At 39.1% G+C, this 14,484-nt stretch overlaps 1 protein-coding gene across 2 annotated transcripts in view; it reads left to right on the forward strand.

Annotated features, from left to right (window-relative positions):
* The window catches only part of LOC136867320 (uncharacterized), a 152,229-nt gene that overhangs the window by 117,052 nt on the left and 20,693 nt on the right, over positions 1-14,484 (forward strand). The window contains exon 3 of one of the 2 annotated variants that reach the window (XM_067144484.2): positions 11,485-11,690. In XM_067144484.2, coding sequence (XP_067000585.2) covers positions 11,485-11,690 — 206 coding nt within the window. The remainder of the gene's footprint in view (positions 1-11,484; positions 11,691-14,484) is intronic. The other variant, XM_067144476.2, reaches the window with a different exon arrangement.

Genomic DNA, 14,484 nt, shown 5'->3' on the forward strand with positions numbered 1-14,484 from the left:
CATGAATTTACCGAACTCAGAACATTTTAAGCAAGCCCTGAACCTATGGGAGTAACGGAGTGCCACTCCCATTTGACAGGCGAGGGACTCGTGGAAACAACTTGGTGAACAAAATGGAATTCGAAGGGAGCTATCAATATTAATGGGGCTTAAGGAAGAAAGAAAGTAGAACTGGTTGAGTCAGCAAAGAGGATGCATCTGGATGTGCTAGGAGTAAGTGCTATTCGGGTAAGGGGAGATGAGGAAGAGGTAGGAGATTATAAAGTGTACTTGACGGGTGTTAGAAAGGGAAGGGCAGAGTATGGGGTAGGGCTCTTTATCAGGAATACCATTGCACGCAACATAGTATCCGTCAGGCATGTAAATGAGCGAATGATGTGGGTAGATTTAGCAGTTGGAGGAATTAGGACGAGAATTGTCTCAGTGTATTCACCATGTGAGGGTGCAGATGAGGATGAAGTTGATTAAGTTTTTATGAAGCATTGAGTGACATCGTGATCAGGGTCAACAGCAAGGATAGAATAGTGCTAAAGGGCGATTTCATTGCGAGAGTTAGAAGTAGAACAGAAGGATATGAAAGGGTGATTGGTAAATGTGGGGAAGATATGGAAGCTAATGGGAATGGGAAGCATATGCTGGACTTCTCTGCTAGTATGGGTTTAGCAGTTACTAATCCATTCTTGGACCATAAGGCTATTCACCGCTACACATGGGAGGCTAGGGGTACCAGATTCATAATAGACTATATCTTAACCGACTTCGAATTCAGGAAATCTGTTAGAAATGTACAAGTTTTCCAAGGATTTTTCGGTGATGCAGACCACTATCTGATCTGTAGTGAGCTAAGTATCTCTTAGGCCTAGGGTAGAGAAAATGAAAATCTCCAGGATGAGGAAATTAGACGAAGTACATGGATATGATTATTGAGAAATATCGAACAGTAGACAGTAACCAGGTTCAGGATATAGAAAGAGAATAGGTGGCATACAGGGATGCCGTAGTAGAAACAGCAAGGGAATGCCTAGGAACAACTGCGTGTAAAAATGGGAAAAGGCGAACATCTTAGTGGAATGATGAAGTGAGAGCAGCTTGTAAACGTAAAAAGAAGGCTTATTAGGAATGGCTCCCAACAAGGGCCAAGGCAGACAGGGATTTGTACGTAGATGAAAGAAACAGAGTGAAACAAATAGTTGTTGAACCCAAAAAGAAGTCGTGGGAAGATTTTGGTAATAACCTGGAAAGGCTAGGTCAAGCAGCAGGGAAACCTTTCTGGACAGTATTAAAGAATCTTAGGAAGGGAGGGAAAAAGGAAATGAACAGTGTTTTGGTCTTAATGGCAGATTGTGCTGAAAGCCTGGAGCCTAATATCTTGGAACTTGAAAATAGGTTCAATGAATAAGGTACAAAAATTAGCCCTTCAAAGACTAAATTGATGTCAGTAGGTAAGAAATTCAACAGAATTGAAAGTCAGATTGGTGATACAAAGCTAGAACAGGTTGATGATTTCAAGTATTTAGGTTGTATGTTCTCCCAGAATGGTAATATAGTAAGTGAGATTGAATCAAGGTGTAGTAAAGCTAATGCAGTGAGCTCGCAGTTGCGATCAACAGTATTCTGTAAGAAGGAAGTCAGCTCCCAGACAAAACTATCTTTACATTGGTCTGTTTTCAGACCAACTTTGCTTTACGGCAGCAAAAGCTGGGTGGACTCGGATATCTTATTCATAAGTTAGAAGTAACAGACACAAAAGTAGCGAGAATGATTGCTGGTACCAACAGGTGGGAACAATGGCAGGAGGGTACTCAGAATGAGGAGATAAAGGCTAATTTAGGAATGAACTCGATGGATGAAGCTGTACGCATAAACTGGCTTCGGTGGTTGGGTCTTGTGAGGCGAATGGAGGAGGATAGGTTTACCTTGGAGAATAATGGACTCTGTTATGGAGGGTAAGAGAAGTGGAGGGGGACCAAGACAATGATGGTTAGACTCAGTTTCTAACGATCTAAAGATAAGAGGTACAGAACTAAATGAGGCCACAGCACTAGTTGTAAATAGAGGATTGTGGCGACGTTTAGTAAATTCAGGGGCTTTCAGACTGAACGCTGAAAGACATAAGTCTATAATGATAATGTATTGTACCAGGAAAAGCTGCTGCAAAATGAGCGTGAGATGTGTCCTAGGTAGTGTTCAGTTCTTAGGAGCCGGTACAGAGAAAGGTACTCTCAGTGCGAAATAATGATGTTCTGTTTTTAAGGCTAGCTTTATTCAATTGATGTGATGCGTAGAAAACTTTATTATTTCGCATGTGAAACCAGATTAATTGTACTTTCGTTTTGTAATAATTATTATTGCATTGTAGAAAATTCTCAATAAGTGTTTATAGCAAAAGAGTCGAAAGAATCACTCTTGAAATAAATGTTGGCTTCAAAAGAGTCTTTGAAAATTTAATATCAGATAAAACTTAGTTTCCTTCAAGAAGTTAACACTTGAAACTTAGTCTTTCCGTAAAAATGCCTACAGTCTTTTTAATAAAATGTCTACAGTCTTTCCAAGATTATTATCACCTGAAAAATAACCACTGAAAATTTCTTGAATACTTTAAAATTTGTGAGTTCTTTGAATTAACATTTGAATAAAAATAAAGTAATTAGTTCATGAAGTCTGTTACGAATTAGCGACTGAACTGTATTATCACTTTGAAATGACTTCAAAATTTTATCACTGTCTCTGCAGTTTAAGAAGTTTTGAAATTAAAGGCACTCATATCACCTGAATTATTATTCAATCAGGAACTGGTGAAATCTAGTACAGCAAACAGCATTGATGATCTCCATTGATGTCATGATGTACCATCTCCCACGAAGTACCTCGTTGTACCACGTATTATCTCCCATGTCGTACCATGTCATATCTCGTTCGGATTGATATGATAATGGCAACACTCGGTCAAGATTTCTGTGTCGTGTGTTAAATTGTATTGACACTAGAAAGTTCAATTGATGGACTAACTTATAAGAGTGTTGAACTAGCACGATTCTACTTATTTGGAAGTCAGTAAAATAGCACTAGGTATTGCAGTTCATGTCACAGTCTATCATTTAAAGTTGAAATTAGGAGCATAGTTCTAAGTAAAGATATTAGACTAGCAAAGAATTCACTTTGAAATGAAAGCACAGTTCGAAGTTTTGAAGTACAATCCACAGTTAGAAATTCTATCTTTATAATACACTTCAAAGCATAGATCATTCTATTTACACAGTCCACAGAACAGCTCATTCTATTTACACGAAAATAAAGCCACATTCTCTCTGGGTTCATGGTATTGGATTAAAAATGAATTTAAAGAGTGAAGTGAAAGTTCCGTTCTCTAACCACACACAAAAATATGTTTGAATGCCCCTAGTTGTTCACTGCACCAATATTAAGCAAATAATATTTGGTAATTTCCTTCAACTGAGTTGATATTTCCTTAATTTATGGTAAAATAATTTTAAGATTGACTGGATCGTTTTGTATTCTTGTTCACAAATAAGATGACATCTGGTAAATTTAGTCACTGAAAATGTTAATTTCAAGAATTTTTCTAACTCCTAAGTATCATTGATACGAATTTTATGTCTTGTGTAGCACTGGTCGAATGTTAGTCACATTATCATATGCGGTAAATTTTATAAGTCCCGAGTTATCGCTCTCGAAAGTTAAGTTCACATTGATACAGGCTGAAATTTTTCTCAGTTCCAAGTAAATCTCGGAGATATGTTAATCTCGACACATGCTGGATATTTTCAAAGCATCGACGCACTGTTTAAAAATTTTATAAGTCCGGCGACTAGTACAACATTACGAACGGCAAAGTTCCAGTTTCGCGATCCGCACAGTGTCAGCGCGACACACCATCACAGTTGAGTTACGATGCATAACTGATTCTACTTCCCTGAATGCTATCTTTTATATGTGCAGTCGAGGTCACTGCTGTTTGCTCACAGAAAAATGTTTTCTTTCCACTACAATATCGCTGTAATCTGTGGGTCTATTGACTTGAAATTTTAACACAGTGACATCCAAGTATTGGGCTTTATGGTGATATGCTTCATTTTTTATATCTCAGCAGGTTTCCCTAATATAAAACGATTTTTGGAATGTTGCAGATGATAGTGAATCAGCTACATGTGGCGATTACGTCACAGCCGATGACGTACCCTCTCACTCGCTCTGAGCTTCCGCGCCGTTTCGTTAGCTTGCACGCTCTAATCAGCTGTTCCATGCTATCCTGTTGCAAATACTTGGTGACATAATGAACTATGTTCCAGGAATAAAATATGCCCTTAGGCATTCCTGGTACATGTTCCTCCCACACTGACTAAAGAAAATTCGAAGGATTTTCTTTACTACTGATCTATTCCTTTTGCTTAATGTATTTCTTCAAATTAGACACATTGTAGATTCCTTCTATTGTATTGTCTTAGCGAGCAACTTGGTAAGCACACATTCGCAAGATAGCTTGAATGCGATATGGTCCAATGAACATCGGACAGAACTTTGTAATTATTCTCTGTTCTGGATTAGAAGTATCTGGTCTGATCAGAACTAAATCTCCTTCATTCAAGGGCTCTCAAAATTTTCTATTCCGTTTGTGTCATATCTTAACCATTTGAGGGCTTTGTCAATCTTGGTTTGTTGCGGAATGGCGTCAGGTGAAGTTTGAAGAATTGTATTCCATGGCCTCTCGGATGTAATTCCATGATGCAAAATGAGGGGAATATCATGGGTGGATTCATGAGTTGTGGAGTTAACAATTTGCTGCATAATAGGCAGTACCTCTCTCCATCTCCAGTTGTTATGGCTACAGTAGATTCTACAGAACTTTGCTAGTTCTCTCATCACCCGTTCCGCAGGATTGGTTTTGAGGTGCCTTATAGAATTCGTTATGTGGTGGATCCCCATTTCATGTAAGACCTGTTGGAATTTGGCTGACGTAAATTTTGTCCCGTGGTCCGTTAAGAGGTATTCGGGTTTCCCCATCTCTGGGAAGATGTTGTTTTTCAACCGCCTTAGGATGTTTCCAGCATTTGCTTGTTGGATGGGTAACAACATGATGTACTTCGAGAACACATGGGCGACTACAACATGTCTGTTCCCTCGGGTCGCCTTGGAAGTCCATATAGGTCGAGTGCCATAATCTCTCTGGGTTTCTCTGGAATCAACGGTTTCAGGAATTCCTTCATCAAATAATTGTTAGGTTTGACACATTGACAAAGGTCACAAGACCGTAAAATTCGACATGTGTCCGTCCTGAGATACTCCCAAGTGAATTTCTCCCTTATGTCCACGACTTTGTCAGTGCCTGCATGCCCTGAAATCGAATGACAATGCCAAATAATTGCATTTCTGATTTTAGGCAGTGTGTAAATGTGGGACTTACTTTTGGCTTGATCAATGTATTTCATCAGCAGCCCATTATGAAAGCAATAATTCTGTGACGTGTGTTGAATACGGGGATATTCATCATCATCGTTGGGAATTGACCGTGTGAAAAACCTGATTAATTCACAACATTTCCTGTCTCTACGTTGCATTTGCGGGATATACTGTAGTTTACGTAGAAGTTCTTCATCGGAATCTTTGACTACTTTTATGTATTGAGTTAGAACTACGTCAGATTACAACTAAGCACATCTACTAAGATGTTCTTGCGACCTGGTCTATGGATGACTGTTAGATTGAACTGTTGGATAGAGCCCATCTTGTAAATCTCTCATTGGTCATATCAGAGGATAGGATGAAAGTCAAGGCCTTATGATCAGTGAGGATCGTGTTGGGATAGCCATAAACAATCTTCTCCCAGTATTGCAGGGAATATGCAATGGCTAAGGTTTCTAGCTCGGTTATAGTATATGACTTCTCATGGGTTCTCAGTTTTCGAATCATAAAAGAAATAGTCGATGGTAGAGATCTTCTAGCTTAGTCTGATACAGGACTGCACCTATGCTGACAGTTCTGGCATCATACTCTATGAAGAACGGCAGAGAAAGGTCAGGGCTAACTAACCGAACGTTACTCTTAAGCATGTCTTTCGTACCATTAAAGGATTTTTTTCATTCTTCGGTCCATTTCCACCAATTGTTGTTCAATAGCAGTTGTGCCACAGTCTCGGTGTACCTTGGACAATGTTGCGCGAAGAATTGACAAAGACCTAAAAACTGTTCTTTATTCTCTGAGGTCTTGAGAAATCTATTATGCATTGTATTTTGGCTGGATTTGGTTGAATACCTTCGCCACTAATTATATGCCCCAGAAACAAAACTGAAGTTTAAAATAATTGACTTTTCTGAGCATTGATTTTGAAGTTCTTATCATGAAGTTCTCACAATACTAAATGAACATCCTTTACATGTTGTTCCAGAGTGTCTGAGACTATCAAAATATCAACATAAATAGTTGTGATAGCTTTGACTTCATCTGAAAGATGCTCTTCTAATGCTCGAATCGGCACCGCTCCCGAGTTCTTAACTCCATAGGGGAGCCGATTGAAGACATAAGTGATGTTTTCAAACATGAAACCAGTAAAGAGTTTGCTCTCAGAATCTAGGTGGATATGGTAGTAGGATGAGGTTCCATCTAGACAACTATAGAAATTCTTCCTGTGAAATCTGCAAATAATATCCTTGAGAAGAGGACAGTCGTATTCAAGTATTAAGCGTTCGTTGAGAGCGCAAGCATCTAAGCAAATCGTGATACTGCCATTGGGTTTTCTTACTATTGCCAGTGGATTGATATATTGTCACACAGAGTGAAATTATACTGTATTCCTTCATCTTTTGAATAAGCACCCTGGCTTCATCTCGAAACTTTTCTGGGATTGGATATGGTTTCCTCTTATACGGGGAGTAGTCGGTCACATTTAAATGGTACTCAAAACCTTTAAACTCACCAGGTTTGTTTTAAGAACATTTTGCTTGCCCTCTCCAATTGTAGACTTAAGTTCTGGGTCCTCAGCTACGCTGATTACGGACATGAAGTACTCCAGGCCGACGATTGAATCTTCTCATACATTGGACTCTATATCGCCCTCTACAGGATCACCCTTTCTACTAATCGCTTCGGCTTGCGCTCTCTCGCATTCAGCGGGTACAATATTGTCATCACCGGCATTTTCGATATGGGCTCCAATTTCTTGAACTTCTACATCCCCTCTGTCCATCAGCTGTAGCTCTACAGAATCAGTTTGTATTACGAGGGCAGATCGGAAAATAAGTTGCACTTCCCAGTTATGGCCATTTATTACACCACCTATACAACAGCAACAAGACTATAACGACATACACTGTAACGTCACTTTTCCACATAGTTTCCACGAGACTTCAAACATTTCTGCGAACGCACAACCAACTTGTCGATGCCGGATGCATAGAAATTTCCTCCAGCGTTCTGCAACCACTCGGAGACAGCGGCCTTCACCTCCTCATCGGTCTGGAAACGTCGACTACCGAGCTCCGTTTTGAGCGTACTGAACAGATGAAAGTCACATGGCGCTAGGTCGGGACTGTAGGGTGGATGTTGCCAGACCTCCCACTTGAAACGCTGCAGCAGTTCTCTCGTTTGGCGTGCCTTGTGAGGTCTTGCATTATCGTGCAATAAAATCACACCGGCGCTCAATTTCCCCTGGCGCTTCTCTTTAATCGCTTCATGCAACTGGTGCAACGTTTGACAATACGACGCCGCGTTGATCGTCGATCCTTTCGGCATGAATTCCACTTGCAGCAAACCCATATCAAAGAACACTGTCGCCATAACCTTACCAGCTGAAGGTTGAACCTTGGCCTTCTTTCGTTGTGGTGGTGGTGATGAGGGGTACACCCATTCCCTTGATGTTTCGGGGGTGAAGTGGTGGACCCACGTTTCGTCGCCTGTTCCGATTCGCCACAGAAACCCGTTGCCGTCTGCGGCACAGCTTTGCAAAAATGCCAGGGAGGATTGGAAACGTTGTCCCTTGTGCTCATCGGTGAGGAGACGTGGGACCCATCTTTAACACAGCTTACAATATCCAAGGTCCTCGTGAACAGTGGTGAACACACTACCATACGACATGTTCAGCTGCATTGCAGGTTATAAATTTCATCTTCTTTGTCCGTATTGAAGCTCTACTTGCGATACAAATTCTTATAATTTTGTTAATTACCACCTATTCAATACAATATAAACATAGTACAAACTTACATATTTATTAAGATGTTTATATGGTACATGTTCCGCTCCTTTTTCGTGAGCATCATCAGCCAACTGTCATTCACTTAAGGTTGTATAAGATCATGAAACAATTCTTTTGGATCAAGATTATTCCTATAAAACTAATTGACAAATCTTATAACATTTTAAAAGTAAGTTAAAACTTTTTGTCTAAAATCTAAGTCTAACATTTTATTGACGAAACTCATCTGGTGAACATCTTTTAAATTGTTTAAAAAATAAAAAATAAAAAACTTTTGAGATCTGGCTAATTGTATTGATTCATGTTGCTTAACTTGTATGATTGTCGTTAAAACTTCGTAAACTATCAACTATCAACAATTATCAACTGCAGAAAATTGTCAATATAGTTTACGAAGTTTTAACGACAATCATACAAGTTAAGCAACATGAATCAATACAATTGGCCAGATCTCAAAAGTTTTTTTTAAATTTTTTTAAAATTTTTTAAACAATTTAAAAGATGTTCACCAGATGAGCTTTGTCAATAAAATGTTAGACTTAGATAGATTTTAGACAAAAAGTTTTAACTTAAAGGCATAATTTTATTGTTGTGTGACTTTTAAAATGTTATAAGATTTGTCAATTAGTTTTATAGGATTAATCTTGATCGAAAAGAATTGTTTCATGATCTTATACAACCTTAAGTGAATGATAGTTGGCTGATGATGCTCACGAAAAAGGAGCGAAACATGTACCATATAAATATCTTAATAAATATGTAAGTTTGTACTATGTTTATATTGTATTGAATAGGTGGTAATTAACAAAATTTTAAGAATTTGTATCACAAATGTCCAGCTGCGTCGCAATTTCTCTCAGTTCAATGCGCCGGTTCTGTCTAATGATCGCATTCACACTGTTGACCTTTGGACGGGTCCTGGACGTTGCAGGCCTGCCTTTGCGATGGTTGTCCGTGATATCCGTGCGTCCGGCTTTGAATTGCTGACACCATTTTACGATACCTTGCCGGGAAATGGCCTGCTCCCCATACACAGCACTAATTTCACGATGAATGTCCGTGCAATTCTTCCTTTTGGCCCATAGGAATCGGATTGTCACACGCACCTCATATTTGGAGTGAACGTCCAGTTGACGCGCAGTTGCATTTGGACGCTATTCACACAATACTAGATGAGACACCACAGCGACCTGCCTAACAGACGTGTGGGCGGTGTCTGTCCCTTTCTCCGCTGTGCCTACATTTGCGACACAGCGCGCTGCTGCGGTGCGTTAGTGCAACTAACCTTTTGATCCACCTACGTATTAAACTTTTCAAGATTGGCATCACAGTTCCTCTGTATTTGATCATAAAATCCGATCCCAAAATAATGTTGAAATTTAGACGGGGCACCACTAAGAAAATATGTTCAAATAACTTGCTATTGATCCTTAATTCCAAAAAAACCTGAGTTTTACATCTAATATTTTTATCAGGAACAATTCCTTTTACTTTGATCTGCGCCACTGGCAAAATAAGAATGTCAGCTTGGTTTCGAAGTGACTCGATTAACTTATCTGAAATAAGAGATGTTTGAGCTCCAGAATCAACAAGAGTAATGACTATTAAATCACCGGCACGTACTGTAATAACGGGTAGTGATCTTAATATTACAGGTGTATGTGATTGTACTTCTTCAAATAATAGCCCAGTATCATCAATGCGCCAATATTTTATGATGGTCGTACAGGTGTTTAGTTGTTCGTCCTCTCTTTACTTCTCAGGCAATCTCCTTATTGTGGATTTGGAGTTTTTTTTGTTCCAGTTAAGTTGGCATCCTGATCTGATCTATTTAGAAATCCATATTATCTCTGGTATTCTAGAGAAGTAGCTCCTGGTTCCTCCTGAGTACGGTTTTGATCTTTCACATACGCCAGAGTATCTTTCCACCTCTCCAGCTCTTCTCTCCTCGAATCTCCAAGTTCTTCTGGGAGTTTTCTCCAGTCTCCTCCAAGAAGTCCTTGATTTATAGGGGTTCCTATCTGGGTTGCATTGCCTTTGGAATCTTCGAAACCTATTCGTAGTGGATTGATTACCTCTTAATTTCTTCCCTCGGTCTGGGGTCATCTCTTTCTGGAATTTTCAGTTCAGTAGAATTAGCAACTGTTTCGTTGCCTCGGCTGGTTATAGACGTAGATTGTGTGTTTGCAGCGACTAATATCTCCTGCACGTGCGACGGAAATTTTAAGTTAAAATCTGGATTAATTCCATATAAGGCAGTGGAGGATCTAAAAATTGCATTTTTTTAAGTTGCATTAAGAAGTAATTGGAGTATTGTGAAGTATTGACAGATGTGTTATACTTCCTAGAGTAGAGTTGCATCTTTACTAAATGCTGGGTTTCGAGTAGCACTGGTCGAATGTTGGTCACATTATCACATGCGGTAAATTTTATATAAGTCCCGAGTTATCACTCTCGAAAGTTAAAGTTCACATTGAAGAGGCTGAAATTTTTTGACGTTCCAAGTAAATCTCAGAGATATGTTAATCTCGACATATGCTGGATATTTTCAAAGCATCAACGCGCTGTTGAAAAATTTTGTAAGTCTGGCAAATAGTACAACATTACGAACAGCAAAGTTCCAGGTCCGTGACCCGCACAGTGTCAGCACGACATACTGTCGCGGTTGAGTTACGATGTATAACTGATTCTACCTCCCTGAACGCTCTCTTTTATATGCGCCGTTGAAGTCAACTGCTGTTCACTCACAGAAAAATGCGTTTTCTTTCCACTACAATATCTCCGTAACCTGTGGGTCTATTGGCTTGAAATTTTAACACGGTGACGTCCAAGTATTGGGCTTTACGGTGATATGCTTCATTTTTCTTATATCTCACCGGGTTTGAGAGATATAAAAAGGTTTCTGGAATGTTCCAGATGATAGCGAGTCAGCTACACATGACGATTACGTCACAGCCGATGACGTACCCTCTCACTCACTCTGAGCTTCCACACCGTCTCGTTAGCTTGCACGCTGTAATCAGCTGTTCCATGCCGTCCTGTTGCAAATACTTGGCGACATAATGAATTATGTTCAAGGAAAAAAAATACGCCCTTAAGGCATTCCTGGTACAGTACGTATGTTTTGTAAATCTAATTTAGATACTTATTTCTACAATCTGACCATCATTGCATTAGGATGATAATATGAAGGAACTTTGACTTGGACTCAAATGTTTTTTATTTTAAGGTGTAGTCCCTTCAGTTAAGCCTCTATATTTATCCTCTCCTTCTAGATGCTGGCGCTTCAGCCGGGGATGGAAAGGCTGAGTCATGAGCTACGAGACCGCCAGGTGCGTCTGCACTCAGTTAGTACAGATTTGGAGCTCGATCTACCACCCAACATTGCACTGCCTGATGGAGAGGAGATTCCTTATGGCAGCTCCACGCGCTTACAGATACGGGATCCGGAGCAGGTGAGCTCTCCTGCAGTGCTCCTGGGGTTAGTTACATCCAGACTTTTTTGTTTTGTTTTGTTTGTTTGTGTGTTTGAAATCATGCATTCAAAGAACTTCCCTGGGAAGCCATCTGGTTAACTTCCACAATTTCTGTAATGGAGGAATGATTCATTTCTAAAAACCAATTGCTATGAGAGGTTACTAAAACCAGGAAATTGAATTCATTGGCTCTTGGTGAGAGAAAACTCTTGCTCCCTCCTTAGTCCTTTGCCCTTCACAGGGCATGGTGGCACTTAATTCAGTCACATGTCTTATTCTCTCTCGCCAGTCATCTCTTGACCCTGGCTCTTTGGTTGCCTCGTGTAGAGACTTCCATACCTACCAACCTGTATGGTTTTTCCATACAATTTACAGAAAGGCAGTGTGTTTTATGGATGAACTATAACATTTTATGATTTTACCTGCCAAGATCTTTTTTAAAATTCATACCATAACAAGTTTCCGCAGGCCACCGATACATGCTGTGTGACCAGCAAATTTTTGATACATCGCTCTGATTTGTATTCATCTGATCATTACAGTCTTTAACTGGGAATACGAGATACATCCTGAATCCTAGTCTATCAATATTGATTTGTTTGTGTTGAAAAAGACTGTCTCTTGGATAACCGTTTGCTTGTTCTGTAATGCATTGATTCGTTCAATAACCTTTACCATCCTGTGTACAAAATAGTTCTTTTGTTCTTCACCACGAATTGCAAACCACAGATCGTGTTGTAGTTATGGAATAACGTGTGAAGTAGGTTTGTCGGTTAATTTGCTACATATTTCTTGCCACAATGTTGCAAAGCTGAGGTTATGTAGTTCTGGAGTAACATGATTTGTGTCCGTTGCTTATTTTGTCTTATGAGATAGTATTGTTTATCGCTAATCTATATACTGTATATAAAATAATAGTTTTGTCTGTACATTGCTCAGAATTTGAAAAGAATGGTATTTTTGTATCAGTCATGTCTACTGTAACCAGGAAATGCACTTTTAACTTTTCCATAATCTCTCTCTATCTGTATGTATGTATGTACACGCATCACGAGAAAATGGCTGAAGAGAATTTAATGAAAATCGGTATGTAAAGTCGGGATATGAACCAATACAATCTAGGCTATAACTAATTTTATTAACTCTAAGTGAATTGGTAGTTTAGGGGAAGGCCTAACATTTAATTCTCAAATATTTATATTATTAGCGGTCCTATCGATAAATAGTACATACCTAACTAAAGTTATATAGAATTAAATTTCCGATAATTTATGTCTTATAGATTTTTACCGTACTGGCTATGATAACACAGATATTTATGAATTTGTATTTTTGTTGCTAAGTCCATATCAACGCCGAGCCACGAGAGAATGGATTAACAGAATTTAATAAAAATCGGTATAGGCTTATAGAGTCGGGGAATAAGAAACCACAGTCTAGGCTATAAACAATTTTATTCACCGTGGATGAAATTGTAGTTTAGGGGACAGTGCCTAAAATTTAATTTTTAAATACGTATGTTATTGGTCCTATCAAAAATTACTACATAACAAAAGTTATAGAGAATACAATTTCCGATCATTTGTGTTTTATTCTGTTTTACCGTACTGACTATGATAAGAGTGGTATTTCAGAGCCGGAAGAAAACTAAATATGAAGGCCTACAATATCGAAAGCTCATAAAATTTATCAGCAATAACATTACATTGACCATTGTTTGATGTGGTGATCTTTGTCTCTTATACTTAAACTCAATTCCAATAGATGGGATTATTGTGTCCCGTTACGTAGATCAACCCCAAACAACTGCGATAACGGCAGTAATATAAGGACAAAACAAACTAGCAGAAAAGCAAAGAGCTAGTTCAAGGAGAAAAATGATAAACAGGAAGCGTGAACAGACACTCTCAAACATGACCAAAACAAACCAGTAGGTGACTTACCTTAATAGATGGAAGAGTGTCACTTAAAACCCGTGGAAAGAAAAGCAGGAACCTGGTATCAACTACTAATTTTCTAAAAGAACAACACCAACCCTTTCGTGAAAAGGTATAAATATGTAACTACTGCAGATGTTGAAATACTGAACAGATAAACGTTGACTCAACTAAGTGTAAATAACAAGGATAATGGGCGCCACCTGCCAAACAATTGCAGGAATATTTAATTATGTAGAGCAACGAGCCACTCCCTCTCCCAAGGCGACGGTCATCAGGCTGACGAGGCTCCAGACTTGCTTTATAACCTTACCTGTTGCTATATAACCCCTGAAATTAAATTTGGGTAACATGCCAGGTTCAGCCTTACTCCACTGACAAAAGACTCACTTTAAGTTTGATTCTATGACTTTACTCCCAGAATAAGAACTAATATGTGACAAACACCAACAAAAATAAACACTTATGCAACCCACTTAGTGCTTGCTGTTTACATAGAGCAAATATACACAATACTACCCAACAAAATCATCTCTTCACGAGATTTACTCGTTTGCCGTCTACAAAGGCAAATTACACATCATTAAAATCACCAATAAAAATAGAACATCATTATACTTTTAACATACCTCCAGGTAAGAGCCCCTTCGCACTCCACTGTTACCGTGAATCCTAATCTGGTAGAGAAAAGTACGACGACTATTTCTCTACATATGGATGCAACCTTCTTTAAGACGAGCATCCCTAACCTTATTTACACTTCTTCGTCGACGTCTTGAATTCTTTCCAATTGCTGGCTGGACAGAAAGCGTTACATGTCCGGAGGCAAGCAAACAGCAAAATTCTCCAACTGAAGCTGCAT

The sequence above is a fragment of the Anabrus simplex genome, chromosome 1 (assembly GCF_040414725.1).
Source record: "Anabrus simplex isolate iqAnaSimp1 chromosome 1, ASM4041472v1, whole genome shotgun sequence".
In the NCBI taxonomy this organism is placed as follows: Eukaryota; Metazoa; Arthropoda; class Insecta; order Orthoptera; family Tettigoniidae; genus Anabrus; species Anabrus simplex.